General features: G+C 46.1%; 1 protein-coding gene across 1 annotated transcript in view; it reads right to left on the reverse strand.

The window, feature by feature from the left end:
• WWC1 (WW and C2 domain containing 1) overlaps positions 1–19,799 on the reverse strand; it is a 150,064-nt gene that overhangs the window by 66,730 nt on the left and 63,535 nt on the right. The window contains exon 2 of the mRNA XM_004271974.4: positions 7,950–8,059. Within this exon, the coding sequence (XP_004272022.2) occupies positions 7,950–8,059 (110 nt within the window). The remainder of the gene's footprint in view (positions 1–7,949; positions 8,060–19,799) is intronic.

A 19,799-nucleotide genomic window follows, 5' to 3' on the forward strand; every position in this document is an offset into this window, starting at 1 on the left:
GAACACTTGCAAGAGAAGAAAAAAAGCGGGAGGAAAGAATTTACAAAGCTGGGCTGAAAGACTGTGGGGTCCCATTTCCCATCAGCAGATGTGGCTTCCCTCAGGGTTAGGGACTCCTGGGTTCCCCTCAGGGGTCCCGCACTTCTGGCTGACACGGGCCACAGAAAAGAAGAGAAACATGGCCAGGGTGAAGATGTTTTTTAAAGTTTGTCATATGTTTAAAAATTTACATTTTGGGGAAAAATACAAAAAAAAGAAAAATCTCACAATTCCACCATTGCAAATTCGTAAAGTAAGAAATGAGAGTTTAAATCTCTCCAATCCTACATCCTAGAGGTAACTGCCGTTAGGAGTCTCACACACTAACAGATATTGCCCTATGATTATATACAAACCTGTTTATACATACATATCTACACACACAAATTTATTTTTAATGTAAAGTGGCCCATGTCATGTATATTGGTCTGCAATTTGCTTTCATCTCCAAATGATATATCATGTTCATTTTCCCTTGTAGGTACATAAAGATTTACCTCAATTTTTAATTTATCCTTTTTTTCCATTTGTACCACTGTTTTTACTTATTCATTTTTATTTTTTACGTACCTCAATCATTTAAATGGTTGCATAGTATTCCACGGTATGGTGCTAAGATTTATTTATGATAGGGTTTTAGTGGTCTCCCAGACCACTACCAGGAAACATCTGGATTGTTTTCAGTTCTTTTGCTACCACAACCCATGCTGTAGTGAGGATTCTTAAAAACATACTTCTATGAACGTGTGCTATTATTAATTCTGTAGTGTAAAAAGAGGAATTCCTTAAAAGAGGAACTACTGGGTCAGTGGGTATACACATCTTAAATTTTAACAGACACTACCAAATTATCGTCCCAAAGGTTGTACCAAAGTTTATCCTCACAGACAGCCTTATGAGACTGCCTTTTCCCCCAGGCTCTCAGCAAAATTGCTTTAAAAAAAAAAAAAAAAAGGTTGGTACTTCATCCAGTACACTGGGTCCACTCAGCATATTATAATTAGCTATGGAGCTTCAAAAAACAAAAATAAAAACAAAAGCCTGAATTCTGCCCCCAGAACACTTAACCTCAGAGTTTCCAAGAGTAGGGCCCAGGCATTGGCAGTTTTAAGCTTCACCAGGTAACTGCTGTGCAGCCCAGGTCCAAGAACCCCTGTTTGCATAGTAGAATCACTGGGGGAAATTTTTTAGATCCCGATGCTCAGACCCCACCCCTGGACCGATTAAATCAGGATCTCTGGGGGTGGGAAGGAGGCAATGGTGACCCGCAAAGCTCCCCAAACAATTTCAACATATCACCTGCTAAGAGGTGACAACACGGGTGGGCTGAGCAGTCACTGAAGGTGGCAGGCAAGGCTGGCAGGTGCGCTGCTGGGCTCCAGATAGAATCACCTGCCAGAGGGCTAGGTGAAATGCTGGGTCCCTGACAACTGCCCTGGGGCACCCCTGGATGGATCCTCCCCATGGTGCTCTGGGTTTAATCTGAGAGTGGCGCCCTCCCTTTGGAGGCCGTGCTCCTTGGAGTATAAAAGCACGTGAGAGGCTTAATTGAAGGCTGGCTTGGCTACCATTTTTGGTGACCCAGGCTTTCTTCTGTAGCACAAACCAACACGGATAGATGGATGCACAGGCAGACAAACACAACCCACAACCCCACACCAGAACACTGGTTTCAACCTGGTTGCATGCTGGAAATTACCCCAGAGATTTCCATTTAATTGGTCTGCAGTATTAAGTGGGCATCAATACACTGTTTAAATCACCTTTATTAAGGCGTAATTTAAATACAATGAAGCGCAATCGTCTAAAGTGTAGACTTGGATATGTTTTGACAAACGCAGACACCATAAACTACCACTTGTTATCAATGTGTAAATGGTTCCTTTACCCTGCAGTCCTGTGTCAGTCACTTCCACCCACTTCCTCCCTCCGGTTCTGTCTTAGAACTTCATGACAATGGAATCAAGCAGTATGTGCTCTTTGGATCTCACCTCCTTCACTTGGCATAAGGCTTTTGAGACTCATTTAGGTTGTATCAGTCGTCCATTTTTTGTTATTGTGGAATAATAGTCTATTGCATGAATACAGCATAATTCACTTTTTGATAAACTTTTGGGTTGCTGTTTGAGATTATTATGAATAAGGCTGTAATGAACATGCATGCACAAGTCTTTGCAATGTCTGCATTTTGCTTAGGTAAAACTATCTAGGGGTGGAACTGTTGGCTTGTATGTTAATTATATGTTGAATTTTATAAGAAACTAAAAAACTGTTTTCCAAAATGGTTGTTCTGATTTACATCCTCACTAGTAGTGAATTAGAGTTCCAGTTCCTCCACCTCCTCACCAACCACTGGTACTGTCAATCCTTTTCATTTTAGTCATTACAGTGGGTGTATAGTCGTACCTCATTGTAGATTTAATTCCTATTTCCCTAATGACTGATTATGTAAAGCATATTTTTATGTGTTTCTTGGCCACTTGTATGTCTTCTTTAGTGAAGTGTCTATTTAAATCTTTTGCTCATACTTTTTATTGCGTTGTTGGGCTTCTTACTATTAAGGTGTAAGGGTTCTTTTTATATTCTTGATACGGATCTGCTGTCAGATATATGTATTGCAAATATTTTCTCCTTATATGTAGCTTACTTTTTCAGTTTCTTAATGGTCTTTTGAAGAGCAGAAGTTTTAATTCAATGAAGCCCAATTATTACTTTTTTCTTGTATGCTTAGTGCTTTCTGTGCCTTGTCCAAAAAACCTTTGCCTACCCTAAAATCTTGTAGATTTTCTCCTTAGTCTCCTTCTCAAAGTGTTCTAGTCTTAGTTTTTTTTTTTTTTTTTGCGGTACACGGGCCTCTCACTCTTGTGGCCTCTCCCGTTGTGGAGCACAGGCTCCGGACGTGCAGGCTCAGCGGCCATGGCTCACGGGCCCAGCCGCTCCGCTGCATGTGGGACCTTCCCGGACCGGGGCATGAACCCGCGTCCCCTGCATCGGCAGGCAGACTCTCAACCACTACGCCACCAGGGAAGCCCATAGTCTTAGCTTTTATGTTGAGGTCTGTGGTCCGTTCTGAATTTATTTTTACATGTGGTGTGAGGCGGGGGTAGAAGTGGAGATGTATTTTTTTCCACATGGATACCAGTTGTACTAACAACTCTTGAAAAGACTGTCCTTTGGGGACAGCTCCCTAGGTGGCTGTAAGGAGCTGTGCTAACTGCTGTTCATCCTGAACTGGTCACACTCTGAGGGGTCCTCCCAAGCCCAGCCCCTTCTGCTGACGCTCCACTTCCTTAAGTCCACCTCACCAGAATAGATAACTTTACACCTGGGCAGGTTCTTAGAGATGTCCTTGGCCAACTATTTTTGAGTTCTTGTTTTTATTAAAGCTAAACATGGACATAGTTTAATCATACAGCATGTCACGAACTCAGCTACATACAACATCATCCCTCTATCCCCCTCCCCCTCATGCCCCCTCTCCCCAAAATGCAGCTACTTCCAGTAAACATTTAGCCGACTGGGCACAGCCATCATTGAGACCCAGTTCTTCAGCCTCCCCCAGGCTCCAAACCTCTACCTACAAACACACTCCACACTCACGCTCCATACAGCTCACACATTCACCGCACTTCACACATCCCTCACCCCACCGCCTCTACCCATCACACGCCTGCTTTCTACGCGTACCACACGCGCACCCACGTGACTAACACTACTGAATTCTCTAACGGCTTGAACGACAATTGTCTTAAAAACAGCTGAACATCTGGAGAACGTCCATCCTTGTTAGTATGGAAATGAATGCAAACGAAAAACAATGAAGTAACAGTTTAAACCTGTGATGAATTTATCTAAAAGTAACTAGCCCCATACTGACTGATGAAGGTATGAGAAAAATAGTACCCTTATTGCTGTGGCAATACAGATTGATACGATCTTTTAGAAATACTTATCAAACTAGGAAGAGGTACCACAAGTCTCACAAGTGTTCATAATCTTTCACTTAGCGATCCTACATTTGGAAATACAACTCCAGGAAAGTATCATAGAAGAAAAAAGCAATATGCGTAAAGATTCTTCCCTAGTGTTATTTATTTATAACAAACAAATGGAAAGGACCCACAAGGTCAGCAATAGGGGGGTATTATGGTACACTCATTATGTGTTAAAATGTATCAATACATCTATTTGATATATTAAAAATGACAAATATGAAGACTAGGCAGCATCTCTCAAATATTCATGACATAGTATGAAGAGAAAACAGCAGAACACACAACTTGATCACTGATTAAAACCATCTAATCATGCTGGATGTACACGGCAGTGGGAAAACGGAATATGGATAAATGAAATAATGAAAGAAGGTTATATCTTGGAAAGAGTTGTCCATATTTGCTGTTTCCAATGCCTCCCCTCCGTTGTTTTTTAGACTCACTCTAGTCAGGCTTTTGCCCCCAGTCCTTGTCCAAAGCTGCCCTCCAAGTCAGGGTCACCAGCGTCACAGGGGTTTGCTAAATCTATCGGTCAATTCTCAGTCCTCTTCGTACTTGATCTGTCAGAAGCATTTGACGGGGTTGACACCTCTCTCCTCGGTATGCCTCCTTCACATGGCTGCCAAGACGCTCTCGCTTTCCTTCCCACCTTTCCGATCACTCCCCAGAATCATGACTGGTTTTCCTCTTCTCTGTACCTTCTCCTGTCTGAGGACCCCATGGCTCATTCTTTGATTGTCTTCTCTCTGTCTTGACTTATTCCTTTGGTGATCCCATCCAGCTTCATGTCTTTAATACTCTCTATATGCCAACAACTCCCATATACACATCTTCAGCCCAGATCTCTTTTCCAAACACCATATTCCTACATCAAACTGACCAGCGACATCTTCTCTCAGGTGTGTAACAGGTATGGAAGATGTGACACATCCCAATGAACCCTTGGTCCTCCTTCCTAAACCCACTCCTCCTGCAGTTTTCTCCATCCAATAAATGGCAACTCCATCCTGCCAGCTGCTCAGGCCAAGAGAGGCTCATTTATCCCGTTCTTTCACATCCCATGTGCAATCTATCAGGAAGGCTTGTTTGCTCTATCTTGAAAATACCTCCAGCTTCAGGCCACTTTTCACCACCTCTACCACTATGGCCTTGGTCTGGGGCACGGTCCTTTGTCACCTGGACTATTGCAATCATCTCTTACAAGTCTCCCTGCTTCTGCCCCTGTTCCACTAAGGTCTATTCTCAGCAAAGCAGCCAGAGTGACCCTTTTAAGACATAAAACAGGTCACGCCACTCATTTGCTTAAAATTTTCCAATGGCTCCCACTGTGTTGAATAAAAGCCCGAACCCTTCAGGTGGACCACTGCCCACACCCTGCTGGCCTGATACCCTTCTCCCCGCTTCCTCACAAATTCTGCTATATGCACACCTGCGTCCTTGCCATCCCTCAAGCAAGCTAAATGTGATCACGCGGTGGAGTTTTCGTCCGATCAGCTCTCTCTACTTGAAACGCTCTCCCCACCTCCTTCAAGTCTTAGCTCAAATCTCATTTTCTCGACAAGGTCTTCTTCCTGAAGACCTTTACCACTATCCCTGCCCCCCACCCACAAAGGCACCCCAGCACACCTCAGCCCCATGCTCTGCTTCCCCTTTTCCCGTAACACTGATCATTGTCTAATATACTACATAATCTGCTTACTTATTCTGTTTATTTTCTGTTTCTCCTGCCAAAATGAAAGCTCTGTAAGGATAAGGATCATTGCCATTTTGAACTCTCACGTACCCCACGCTCCCAGAACAGTGCCTAGAACACTGTAGGAGGTCAATAAATATTTGCTGAATGAATGAACGCTGGATGGTGGATTTAATTTGTTGCTCAATTCTATTGTGTCTAGAACTCTTAAGAGAGTAATTTCAGTCAGTGGACACACAGAGGATTGGTCTGAGCCCACAGCTCTGAGGGCTTGGGCCTCGATGGTCACACACATACCGCATCTGTATCACCGGCTCCGTCTGTGGAGGTGGTACCCTCCGTCCAATGAGAGCACCTTCCAGCCAAAAGAAAACCAGTAGCCCGATAGCTGGTAAAACTAGCAGAGAGAATTCTTCCTACTGTGATTCTCATTTACTCACCTCCCAACACATACCCCCATTTCTGCCATCATCCCCTCCAGAATAAACTCTGCCACTGCATGATACTCCGTCCTTCTATCTCTCCAACAACTCCCAGAAGCACCTGAAAATCTCACTCCCACCATCAGATTTTAATGAGGGGGATGCACTCAGCAATTACAAACAGGAAAGGACTGATTAGGGGTCCTGTACATCAGTGTTTAACCCAGCATACCGTGCAGCCCTCCAAGCATTAACCTCATTCCCCATACATACTCAATTAGGCATATTTACTTCTCATTATCCCGTATGCAATCATGAATGCTAATAAAAACCTCGGCTACCACCAACAATGCAATTAATGCCATTAGCTGTCTCTCAGAAACTCTCCTATGCTTTGGTGCCAACAACAGTCTGCTCATTCACCCACTTGGTCGTGCGTTCATGCACGTATGCCCTTTTCTATGTAGCAAAGGTCAAGTGCACACCTACTAAGTGCCTTACCAGGCAAAGGCCTGGGACTAGACAGATGAATTAGACATTGTCCTGCTCTAGAAGAGCTAGTCTCAGTAGGTGAATGGTTATACTACAGAGCGATGAGGGGCACAGCAGAGGTATGACCAGGTGCTACTGAAACCCAGAGGAGGAGGTGGATGGAGAAGCCCGACTCCACTCCCAGCACCAGTTCAAATCCCAGCTCTGCCATGTTTTGACTCTGAGCATTGAGTAGTCGATTTCTACCTCTGAGTCCCATTTATAAGGTGGGGATAATCACCCTGGCATGCCACAGGGAAGCTGGGATGATTGAATGAGTGGTGTCTCTCCAGTTCCTCTCCCAGCACACAGCACAGAGTACACACTCAGGAAACAGGGACCACTGGGATTTGGTGCCCTAATCCCAACCTTCAGAAACATGCGTTTGCATCCCATTTTCCTCTTGCCTGAAAGGACGAAAAGGAATCCCACAGTTCAGAAGGTGGAGAGCGAGACAGAGACATCCTCTTTCCTCTGTACACATGAACAAATGGGGCAGCGAATTTCCGAGGACAGGAATAGTCTTGGCCGAGAAGGTGCGTGACGGATGAGGCCCAAATACACATCAACTCTCCCCAGCTGGGGTACCTCGACCTGGGTTCTTCCACCTGTCAGACAACATGCTTCTGCCTGTATCAACCTATGCCTCCATCATAGTCAGAGAGACAAAGACACTAAGAATCTTCACTCTGGGTCAGGATACCTGGAGTACAGACACGATGTGAGGGTGGGCTGAACGGTGTGATGGGCTAGAGGCACATACGCTCAGCCCACTCCATGACAGACACATATGTGTGCATGCTGGCTGCTGGGGACCTGCTTTGGGGGCAGTGACTGCTCCAAAATGGTCTGGCAATGGCAAGGACACATCTACCTTATATGAAAAAAATCTGTATGCATGGAAATCAATATATGTAAAAAAAAAAAAAAAGAATCTATGTACATATACACATAAACACACATGACTGGGAAATTTCTGGAGTGATACACGAGAAATTGATAGCAGTGGTTGCCTCTGTAAAAGCGGGGAGATGGGTTGTGAGAGGTGGAGTTTTAGATTCTATTTAAAATCCTTCTGAACTGTTATTTATATATGAGCATACATTATCTATCTATATCTACATTGACATCTCTGTCTAACTCTACGTGAAACAAAACACAATCTGGCTTCATGAGTCCCTGCCGGTAGCTCTTCCAGACTTGGGGGGCTGGGCAGGAGTCAGAGGGATGGGCAGAGGGGATGGGAAGGGAGGACGGCCAGGAACTTACTGGTGTTGTGGTCTATGAAGTAATCTCCAACCTGTGGGTCGTACGCCTCTTCCCATCCCAGCGGCAACTCATCACTAATGCAGTCAGCAAAGGTGAGCGGTTTGGTGTACCTGGCAAGGGAGAGGAGAAACAGACTCCATCAGCCTACCGTCCCCAACACCCCGCAACACGTAGGTGCTCTCAACCTCCCTGCTCCTCTGCGCTGGCCCACCAGATCTAGAAGCTTTGCACTGTGACACCAGCTCTGCTGTCCCCGGGGAAGATGAACGCATAACTGGAGCAGCGGGATGGGAGCACCTGGGAGGGAGGCGGGGAATGTGCTCGGCTCCCAACTTTGCCACAAACTGGGCAGTGATTTGAGCAAGTCACCTGCTTTCTCTGGGCCTCTGTTCCTGCACCTCTAAGTGAGGGGGGGGGGGTCACAGGAAAGGGCTCGAGGGTCAAGTCTTACTTCCGGACTCGAACTCCAGCCCTCTCTGGCTGCTCCTCCTGCAGTTCACTTGTCCACCACAGCCCCAGCCATCCCCCCGGCTCTAGCCCATGCCTGTCCTACCTACTTCCCCTCTGGAAAGCTAGCTTACTGCAGCATCTAGAATAGCAGATGTTCCCTCCTTGTGAGTTTGGCCGTATTTCTTTGCTTCCTGGGCCGATTCCCAAATGCCTGTACCCACTGCTGTCCTTCCCTGCAAAATCCAGGCCAAACTGATCTTTTACCGATAACCACCCTCTAAGTCACCATATTGTGGGGAGTGAGGTGGTGGTTATCACCCAGTCTTGGTGGCTAAGTCAGATGGACAGACAGACAAATCACCCAGCTAAACACACACAGGTTTTTCAAGGCTGGAAAACACCATAAACCCTTGGTCAAGCACTTTAGCCAGCGTGCGGGGAGCCGGGAATCTAGGTACACAAAAGTCCGCCTCAACGGCGCCCCCAGACGGCCCCTTTGGGTTTTCCCCATAGCTGTATCTGCCTAAAATACATACTCTAATACTCCCCCTCTCCTGTCTGCTCCCAATCCCCTCCCAGTTCTGGAAGCCCGGAAGGCTCTGCTTCAACACTCTTTAGACAGATTGGCAAACTGACGTACCACGGGACAGGAGGAAAGATGAGTGAGACGGGGTCTAGGATTCCTGATCAAGAACTTCCCTCCAAGCCGTACGAAATGACTCTCCCATCTTGTGCAATCCCCTTCCCTCTTAAACCCACTCCAAATCAAGCTTAAAGCAAAGTATGTGGGGGAAAAAGAAACACTGAAAGAGCCCCTGGTGGATAGACCTGGTGTGTTCATGGACCACTATATATCCAGGGTCTGGTAGGCTAAGAAAAGTATCTATTGACTGAAGGAATGGATAGCCCCAAAGCTTCTGTTGGTCAGTAATTTACTGCTGTACTGTGGGAGACAAAGGATGAGGGCAGAGGCGTATACGATATGCAACAGACTAAGCCCTATCCAGTAAGGATTCAATAAGCATCACTTACCAGCTGTGCGAGTATCGCACAGTCGCTCTCTGAGCCTCAGTACTTTTATCTGAAATGTGGGGATAATAATAACTCTCCAGGTTGTCAAGTCAAATAAAGTCATGTTTGTAAAAACATTTAGTGCAGAGGCTGGTGCAAATGAACGCTCAAAGAACATTCTTCTCTGCTTCCCAGAAGGGGAAACTGAGACTAAGAAAGATTAAATAACATTCTCGATGTCCATAACAATGACAAAGCTGGGATTTCAAGCAAGGCACTCTGTCCTCAGAGCCCCTGCTGTGAGCCGAAAGGTTCTCTTGAAAGTTGTCGTCTTCAATGCATCTCCTGAGCCCCTCGCAAAATTACAAGGCACCGTCTTGGAGTAAAAGAAGGAAGAGGTGGGGAAGACACCTCGGGTCAGAAGGCACTTCATTCAGGAGCACCTTTGCCAACCTGGATAAAGTTTCTGCAAAGCTGTCTTCAGTCCACTCCACCACTCCACCCCAAGCCCCGCCCAGACTTAAGAAACAAAAGACCATGTCCCTCAGTACCTCCTCCTCTTCCTCAAACTACTGTAAATGATTTGTTCCCACTTCCTTATGGAGAATGAAGACCAGTGACCAATGGCCAAATCTCATCCAACATCATTTCATCTAACACAGCTTTGAAAATGCCTCTGAAGGAAAACTCCATACAGAGGCATACTCCTCCTCGGCAAGTGCCTCTATTACTGAGGACAGATAAATCTGGGAGGGAACAGGAATGCCTGAGCCAACCACAGTCAGACCTTTGTTTCTGACTCATTCTTCTCCCTGGGCTCAGCCCTGAGAAGCCCCACCTGCCAGCCTGGCTGGGGAGATGGGAATATTGTTAGTTACACTTTGCAACCTAGAGAATCAAGAAGATAAAGATTCATCTCCTCTCCACAGCTCCCTGAATCCCTGTGTGGATCATTACCTTTCAAAATTCTTCCCTGGGGACGAATTAAATGATTTCATCAATGGTGCATCTAAGCAACAGAAGCCCCATGATCGGTGCTCAATAAATATTTGTGGAATGGGTGAATACAATAATGAATACCTAAGAACAAAAAATAATGGTGTGTTCTATATTTTGCCAACATGGAAGGATGCTCTTAACACACTATGAGGAAAAGCAACATTGTTGAACAAGATATATACAATGGAATATCACTCAGCTGTAAAAAGAAACGAAATTGAGTTATTTGTAGTGAGGTGGATGGACCTAGAGTCTGTCATACAGAGTGAAGTTAAGTCAGCAAAAGAAAAACAAATACCATATGCTAACGCATATATATGGAATCTAAAAAAAAAAAAAAAAGGTACTGATGAACCTAGTTTCAGGGCAGGAATAAAGAGGTAGACATAGAGAATGGACTTGAGGACATGGGGTGGGAGGGCGAAGCCAGGGCTAAGTGAGAGTAGCATCGACATACATACACTACCGAATGTAAAATAGATAGCTGGTGGGAATCAGCCGCATAGCACAGGGAGATCAGCTTGGTGCTCTGTGACCACCTAGAGGGGTGGGATAGGGAGGGTGGGAGGGAGGCTCAAGAGGGAGGGGATATGGGGACATGTGTATGCGTATGGCTGATTCACTTTGTTGTGCAACAGAAACTAACACGTTATTGTGAAGCAATTATACTCCAATAAAGATCTATTAAGGAAAAAAAGCTACAGGATACTGTTACAGTATATGACATTTTGCCTAAAATGTGTATATGTTTATAGAAGAGGAACTGGAAAGATATACATTAAAATGCTGTCTTGGTATAGGGATTTTAACATAATTTAACTTTTTCCTTTCTAATCATTTTTTTAACTAGTTTCTCTGTAATATTCCTGTATCAGCTGGAATTAAAATATTTAATAATGGCTAAATCTAGGCCTAGAAAACAAGTTACGTACATATCATGTTCCTTCTCTGGGCCACAGGCACTCTTCCTCTATTTTACCAGTGAGAAAACACACCCAACGCCACAGAGTTGGCAAACACCAGAGGTATAACTTGAAGCCCCATTGCCTGACTACAGAACCTGAGCTTTGCTAATAAAAACTGACAAGACCCAGGGAGTCTCAGAACAATCTGGAACACAAAGGAAGCTATGCCCAAGATACAGACGATGAAGCTGGGCAGGGGGGAAATCTGAAGCAGGCAGAAGGTACCCAAGCTGCGTCCTATTTTCAACTTCAGTATTCTTTCTATATCTTGGTGCAAAGCTACTCAATACACTGGGATAATGCACAACTGCTTCACGAAAAGACAGCTGTTTCACAGTTACCACGACAAGGGATTCACTGAGCTCTGTGTGTGAGGATGGGGACTGAGGGAGGAGCGGCAGGTCTAAAACACCCAAAATGTATCACTTTTCCAGAAAACCATTAACTCCACTGATTGTTCCAGGCTTGGACATCAAGAAGCCAGACCTGAAGTAAATGTTAGATACAAGTATCAGTAATGTACCCGACATTGGATATCCTACCGGGGCTGAGATGCTGATTCCTGCCTGCGGTGAACACAGACATCGTGCCCCACAGGGATAAAGAAGAGGGAATCCAGAGGACCCAATGTGAGACAGAGGGGGGCAAGAGGAGAAAGGAAGGCTTTGGGTTTGATATTCAGGCTTCCCTTCAAAGCGATCATGGAAAAAAAACCCAGAGGGCTGATATCCAGACTCCCAGAGCTCTTCCATGGGAAAGAGAAAAGCTTCTATTGGAAGACTATGCAACTTACAAGAAATCTGGACAGCGAGATTCTCTCTGGAACAAATGCCAAGAGGGAGATGAATTATTCAGTGTGCAGAGACGTGTCATTCAGAGAATAAGGATGAAGAGAAGCGTTTTTAGCTGCACAAGGATTTAAACACACACACACACACACACATATATATACATGTGCACACACTCCTCTTCCCAGAGAGAGGAACTGTCCGTTTAAACCAGTCTCCCCTGGGAAACTGTGGGTGCTTCTCTGGCCTGCAGTGCTTCCCCTTGGGCAAGTGCCAAGAATGTGAGCTGGGAAGAGATGTCTGCTTTCAGATGTGGCCAGGACTTGGGGGCCTGCCTGCAACTCCCAGCCCCCAGCCCCTGTTGAAGCGATTCACCCCAGTCCAGCCCGGTACAGTCCCTTCCTCCAGCCTCCAAGTCCTGGGCTGCTGAAAACCCAGATCGCGAAATCAAATGACCCAAATGCCGGAGGGGTGAGAGGGAAGGAGGGAAGAGCGCCAAAAGAGAACTAGCTCTGCCTCTTCTTAATTACAAATCTCTGAAGGAACACAAACATTCCTGAATGTTTCACAACAGGCTCTCTTGGAAAAAAAGGGGCCCGGATGTGTTGCCTTGGAGACAGGTAGGGTTCTGTGGGATCACCTGTCCAGGAACGCAGGCCCCTCGTCCTCTTTCCAGCTCCACATCGCCACGGCTGGCATTCAGTATTCAGACAGCGCGTCTTTTCTAAGGAGGCAGCTCAGAGAAGGAGCAGAAAACCTTTTGCCAAGTCTAACACTGGGTGGTGATTCTCTTGGGACTGAAGAACGCATAACATATCTTTCATGTTCCTAGTGCTTCCCGAGCAATCTGAACGCTTCCCACAGTAACCTCTTTATCGCCGTCCAGCGGGATGCTGGCCCCCCCAGACCGTGCTCTCTCCGAGGGCCAACTGGGCGGGATGGCTTTCTAAAGGGCCCTGCAGACTGCATGCCAAGAACTGTCCAAACTTTCAGCCGAACCTCTCCTCCCAGCCCAGGCACAATGGCCAGGCCGGTTCTTCCCGCCCTGGGGTGTTTCACACGCATAGTTCCCATAGCTCAGGATTACACAACTCCTGAGGACACGCCGCCACCGGACCTCGGCAGAGCCCCAGTGCTAAGCAGCCCACACCTGCAAGGCTGGGACGGCCGGAAGAAAGTGCAATCTTTGCAATTCTCCTTCCTCCCTTTAATTCGGTTTGGTGCAAACACCTTCATTCATTCCTTAAACGAATCTGGGGATGAAAAAAAAATCACCACCTCATAGTTGGTGAGGACGGCTGAGCACATGAACCACAGCTGAATCGGAGCAAACACCCAGCTACAGAAGTGGACGAGACAGACAGGACCTTGCCCTACGCTCCCGTCAGGGAGACACCCCAACCAGAAAATGAATCCACAGGATAGTTTCAGAGACTCATGGTATTCAGAAAAGTACAACAGGGTAGTGGGATTACGTGTAAGGGTGGGGTGGGGCAGGGCAGTCAAGGGAAGCAAGGGAAGCTTCTCGGAGGAGGTGATCTTGGAGGGGAGACCAGGTGGTGGGAAGCAACAGGAACAGCCAGTACAAAGGCTTTGGGTAGGGATGATGGTGTGAGGAACAGAAAAGAAAGCCGCATATCTTCACGTTATGAGTGATGGACTGGAGGTAGAGTGGGCAGAGGCTGGGCTTTTGGGGCTCTGGGGTCCCCGTTAAGACTTTGAGCGCCACCCCAGTGCCGAGCTGCAGAAGGTGACCCAGAGAGGCTCTCTGACTCACCCTCTCCTCAACTCCTTTCTCCCTCCTTTCAATCAGTCCTCCAAGCAACAGAATTTATTGCGTGGGCTTCCCTGGTGGCGCGATGGTTAAGAATCTGCCTGCCGATGCAGGGGACACGGGTTCAAGCCCTGGTCTGGGAAGATCCCACTTGCCGCGGAGCAACTAAGCCCGTGCGTCACAACTACTGAAGCCCGCGCGCCTAGAGCCCGTGCTCTGTGTAACAAGAGAAGCCACGACAATGAGAAGCCCGCGCACCGCAATGAAGACCCAACGCAGCCAAAAATAAATAAATAAATAAATTTATAAATTAAAATTAAAAAATAAACTCAATCAGGCTTTAAAAAAAGAAGGAAGAATTTACTGCATGGACACAACAGACTGGTCCCACGCCAGACACGACGAGGGCTAAGACACTTGAATAAGCCTTGTTTCTGCCTTCGAGAGCAGAGGGTCTGGCCAGGCAGACGAGGCTTACACTGACAGCAGGGAGTGGCCCATCCCTGTGACAGTATGTATGGCGGTTCTGCTACCTTAGACTGTGAACCCCAGGCAATGAGAGGATGCAGGGATAGTTAATAAGATGCTAGGTCAGCTGTACAGGTGTGAAAGACCAAGGGGGTGGGAGAAGGGAGAGACTGAGACGACGGGGTGTAGGCCGGGGAGGCTGGAGAAGGAAGTAATCCAGGGAAGACGGTGGTGGGCTTCACGGCTAATGGGGAGGCAGGGTAGCTGCTACCCACAAAGGCTGCGGAATTGATGCTGGGCTGAAACCCACTTTCTGCTTCGTCTACAACCACAGGTGTGTTACTTAACCTTGTTAGGAGTTTCCTTCTCTGTGAAACTTAGAAATTCCAATCTCATAGGGTGTTGCAGGGATTAAATGAGATAATCCATGTAAAGTGCTTAGCGCAGGGCCTGCCATGTAATAAGCCCTCAGTAAATGTGGGCTGTTAACAGCTGAGAGACTTCTGTGCTCTGTGCACCGTAAGAATTGTGTCATCTCTCATCTTAAGCTGGTCCGATATGTTAGCTATTATCATATCATCATCATCATCATCACTGTCCCCATTTTTCAACTCGAGAGATACGAGTGGTGGTAAAAGAAAAATCATAAGCTCTAGAGGGGTTGCAATGCAGGCGCCATCACTTACTCACTCTGTCCACTTGGGTGTGAACCCTAACTTGCCTGAACCTGCTTCTCCATCAGTAAAGCGGGGATGCTCAGAGTGACTACCTGTTAAAATGAGCTATGCTCGAGCCCACGGCACACAGGGCTCAACCAACATTACCTGTTCTTATCAGTTAGGGTTTATATCCCTTTCCATGATGAGGCAAAATACTTGTTCATGCTAATAGCCAATACGCCTTGCGCCGTATTCCACCGTCTCCTTTCCTGGACGACTTGGGACTGCTTAAGCTCTCTGTTTTTTTTTGCGAAATTAAACCAGAGAAAGTTAAGAGGTGACAGCGGGATTGGCTTTGGCTCTCAAAATTTGTTCTCTGAAGGAGGCATTTACAACCAGGAATTTCCAAGTTTTCTTTCCCTCACACACTTCCGTCCCTCTCCTCTCAAAACACCTGTCTAGACATTCTGGTTACTCGACCCCCAGACTTCCTTGCTTCCCTACTTTGGTAGGACTGGTTTATCCAGAAGCTTTCTTGGACTAGTCACTCCCTCTCATTCCTGGCATTCTCCTATGGGGAGGGAAAGTTCCAGACTGTTCCCCCTACCCCCTTCTAGTCTTTAACCCAGGCTTCCACACACCAGTGGCTAACCTCCTCCTGCTAAATCTTGCCTTCACTCTGGCCCCCCCCCGAACTGAGCTCTTGGGATCACACACCCGAGCCTTGGGCCTGTTCCCTTCCTTCGCCTCCATCCCCATGTCTTTATGCCTACTCATCCCTGGATGCCCTCCAGCTCACTGACACAGTGGTGTTTCTGCTATTTCTCTGCATCTCACTTGCTGGGATTTAAGATTAAGATTCTGTATATATGTGCCACATCTTCTTTATCCATTCATCTGATGATGGACACTTAGGTTGTTTCCATCTCTGGGCTATTGTAAATAGAGCTGCAATGAACATTTTGGTACATGACTCTTTTTGAATTATGGTTTTCTCAGGGTATATGCCCAGTAGTGGGATTGCTGGGTCATATGGTAGTTCTATTTGTAGCTTTTTAAGGAACCTCCATACTGTTCTCCACAGTGGCTGTATCAATTTACATTCCCACCAACAGTGTAAGAGGGTTCCCTTTTCTCCACACCCTCTCCAGCATTTATTGTTTCTAGATTTTTTGATGATGGACAATGGAATATTACTCAGCCATAAAAAGAGACGAAATTGAGCTATTTGTAATGAGGTGGATAGACCTAGAGTCTGTCATACAGAGTGAAGTAAGTCAGAAAGAGAGAGACAAATGCCGTATGCTAACACATATATATGGAATCTAAGAAAAAAAAATGTCATGAAAAACCTAGGGGTGAAACAGGAATAAAGACACAGACTTACTAGAGAATGGACTTGAGGACATGGGGAGGGGGAAGGGTAAACGGTGACAAAGCGATAAAGAGGCATGGACATATACACACTACCAAACGTAAGGTAGATAGCTAGTGGGAAGCAGCCGCATAGCACAGGGAGATCAGCTCGGTGCTTTGTGACCGCCTGGAGGGGTGGGATAGGGAGGGTGGGAGGAAGGGAGATGCAAGAGGGAGGAGATATGGGAATATATGTATATATATAACTGATTCATTTTGTTGTGAAGCTGAAACTAACATACCATTGTAAAGCAATTATACTCCAATAAAGATGTTAAAAAAAAAAAAAAAAGATTAAGATTCTGAGAACCAGATCATGGATTAGCCTAGGCATGGCCAACTGACTACGGGGTGGCCAAATTCAGCTTATAGATAAGTTTGTCTACTACAGTGCTGTATTTTAAGAATGGAGCTAGCGTGCCTAGAAGGCAGGCACTCTCTAGCTGCACATAGTCCCCACTGCTCTCTAACATCTTTCTCCTGCATCTTGTCCTATGAAGAGGCAGCACAGAGTAGAAATTAGGAGCACAGGGCTTTGGAGCCAGACTCCTTGAGTTTAAATCTCGGCTCTGCCAGTTTCTAGCTCTGTGACCTTGGGCAAGATACTTAAACTCTATGAGGCTCAGTTTTCATACTTGCAGAACAGGAGAAATAATAATACATTGACTGAGCATGGATTCTGTGCCAGGAACTGTTCCAAGCACTTTACATATGTTAACTCACTTGGACCTCATAACAACGCTTTCAGGTAAGTACCATTCAAACCCACCTTACAGTGTTCTTTGAGGATTAGATGAGATAATGGATGAAATATCACTTTGGTATATAGTGCACGCTCAATAAATGTGAGCGACTCATTATTATTTTCATTGCTGTCCAAATGAGGCACCTGATGCAGGGGTATTAAGGAATGTTAAAACTGAGTGTGATATCTGGGATCTGACTAATCAACTCCTTGTTTTATTGGTGAGAAAACTGAAGCACAGAGAGAAAGACTTGCCCAGAGCCACCCAAGGACCCAGTGGCAAGGCTGAGGCTAAAACCTGGGGACCAACCCCAGGCCTGCACCACACTCATGACACCAAGAGATCAAGTCAGACTGGTGCTGCGTTCAGCTCCATCTGAGATACAGCAATCATCTGAACAGCCTTCAAGAAACAGTTATTGATAGTATTGTTCTGGGCTAACTAACCCTGTTACACTGGAAGGAGAATTATCACTGTGCCAGAACCCGTATGAAACTATGAAGTTCCCATTCATGGATAGACAAGGTTGGGAGATGGGCCCTTCGTTTTGCTTGTTCCCTTGTTGGAGGGTAATTCTCTTAAAGCCCAGTACCACAGCAGAACACAGCACTGGGTATACATGTTTGCCCTTCACCCAGCTCCATTCTCATTCCCGAACTGGGAGTTAGGCTAAGGAGGTTCTGTGCCCTATAGAAAGGGCCAACAGAACCAAATGGGACTCCCAGTTCCATCTTTCTTAGCTGTGTAATCTTAGGCATCCCTTCCCCAGCTCTAAGCCTCAGTTTCCCCATAGGTATAAAGCAGTCATGAAAACCTGCCTCACAGGGCTCTGGTAGCATTGAACAAATTAGTACATGGGAACAGCTCAATAGAGCCCTTGGCATGTGGTGCTGGGCAGACATGCAGAGCTCCTCCTTTTTGTATTTATGACCCTGAGGGCACTCAACCCCCAGCTTTGCTCCTTTCCAGTCCCAAGAGCTGGGTTTCCGAGGGGTCCTCCCAGGTGCTGGGCTGTCCAGGAGCTTCCAGCTTGACGGACAGAGGCCAAAGCCACCCTTCCCTGGAATCTGGCCATTCCTGTTCCTTGAGCTCTGACCCTCACCCCAGCCATGCAGCCTGAGGAGCTGATCCTTCTGGAAATGGAACTGGCCATGAAGGCTTCTCTGGGATCCTGACCTGTGGCTCCTTCCATGACAACACAGTCTAGGCAGAGCATTGGAAGGGGAGTGACGAGATCTGGGTTTGAATCCTGACGTTGCCACCAGATGAACCAGGCCCTGGGGGAAGGCACCCACTCTCTCTGGGCTTCCCATCTGTAAAATGAGGGAGCTGAGATGTCACATTTCTAAGGCCCCCTTTGCAGCTTCAGCATTCACAAGTCTTCTATCTTGCCGGTCCCCAAAGTCAAGGGCATCGTGAGGCTGCAATGAAACAATACATCTTTTGCTGAAGGTCAGTTAAGTACTAGGCACTGGACCATAGGCTCTATGTGAAATACATCATGTCCTTTACCTTCACAACATTTCTGTGAGGCAGATACAACCACTCTCATTGGACCAACAGGAAATAGATGCTTCACAGGAATGCAATAATAATAATAAAAGCTGAATTTCACTGAGTATTTCCAGAGTACACATAGACTCTGTTTCAATGATTCTGAGCTGCACATTTTAAAAATACATTTTAGCATCTCCGAAACTGGGATGTGTGTTAGCACTGCTGACATCTTACGACACTGTCAGCCAGGCTGCGGTCCTGATGGAGCTGTCACCGCCCGTGTGTGCACAGACATCAAAGGTGTCATGGGCTTGGGATAAAATCTCAGAGACAATAGTAGAGCACTTTTAACCCCTAGGAACCAAATGATTGTGGGGAAGGGTGGAGAAGGCAATGAACAGACACGTTTAGCAACATTCCCAAAGCAGGAGTGCAAGGGAGGCTACCACTGCATAATTGCCATGCTGGCTGCAGAGCCCAGCACCAGGGCCTTTGAGCTTCTCTGTGGGCCCTATAACAAGGCTGCATCACCAACACTCTGGAGGGAACCGAGGACGACGATATTAAAAGCACAGACATCAGTAATTCTGAGCTAAACATTGACTCCAAAGAATTGGTTTCGGAATGAGAAGATGTATTAGGAACACTGGAGCTTTATTTTTGTTTAGGTATTCCTTTTTTGTTGTTTGGATGTAAAAAAGCGTTATGTGTGTAACAAAAAAACCCCTAAGTTTGAAAGATTTATTTTGATGAGTATGAAATAAACATTCTAGTTAATTTAAAAACATTGGGTCATAATTTAATTGGTAGCACTTTTCTTAGTGGCACATAAAATAATGGTGCTTCTTAAAATTAATGCTATGTTGATTTGTAATACCTTAAGCTAGAAACAATCCAAATGTCCATCAATAGGGGAATGGATAGACAAATGTACATCCACGCTGGAATACTACTCAGTGATAAAAAGGAACAAACTATTAACACACACAACGATACAGATGAATCTCAGAAGCATACTGGGGTAAAAGAAACCAGGGAAGAAAGAGACTGTACTGTACGATTCCATGTATGTAAAAT

Source organism: Orcinus orca, chromosome 3, assembly GCF_937001465.1.
Source record: "Orcinus orca chromosome 3, mOrcOrc1.1, whole genome shotgun sequence".
Classification (NCBI taxonomy): domain Eukaryota; kingdom Metazoa; phylum Chordata; class Mammalia; order Artiodactyla; family Delphinidae; genus Orcinus; species Orcinus orca.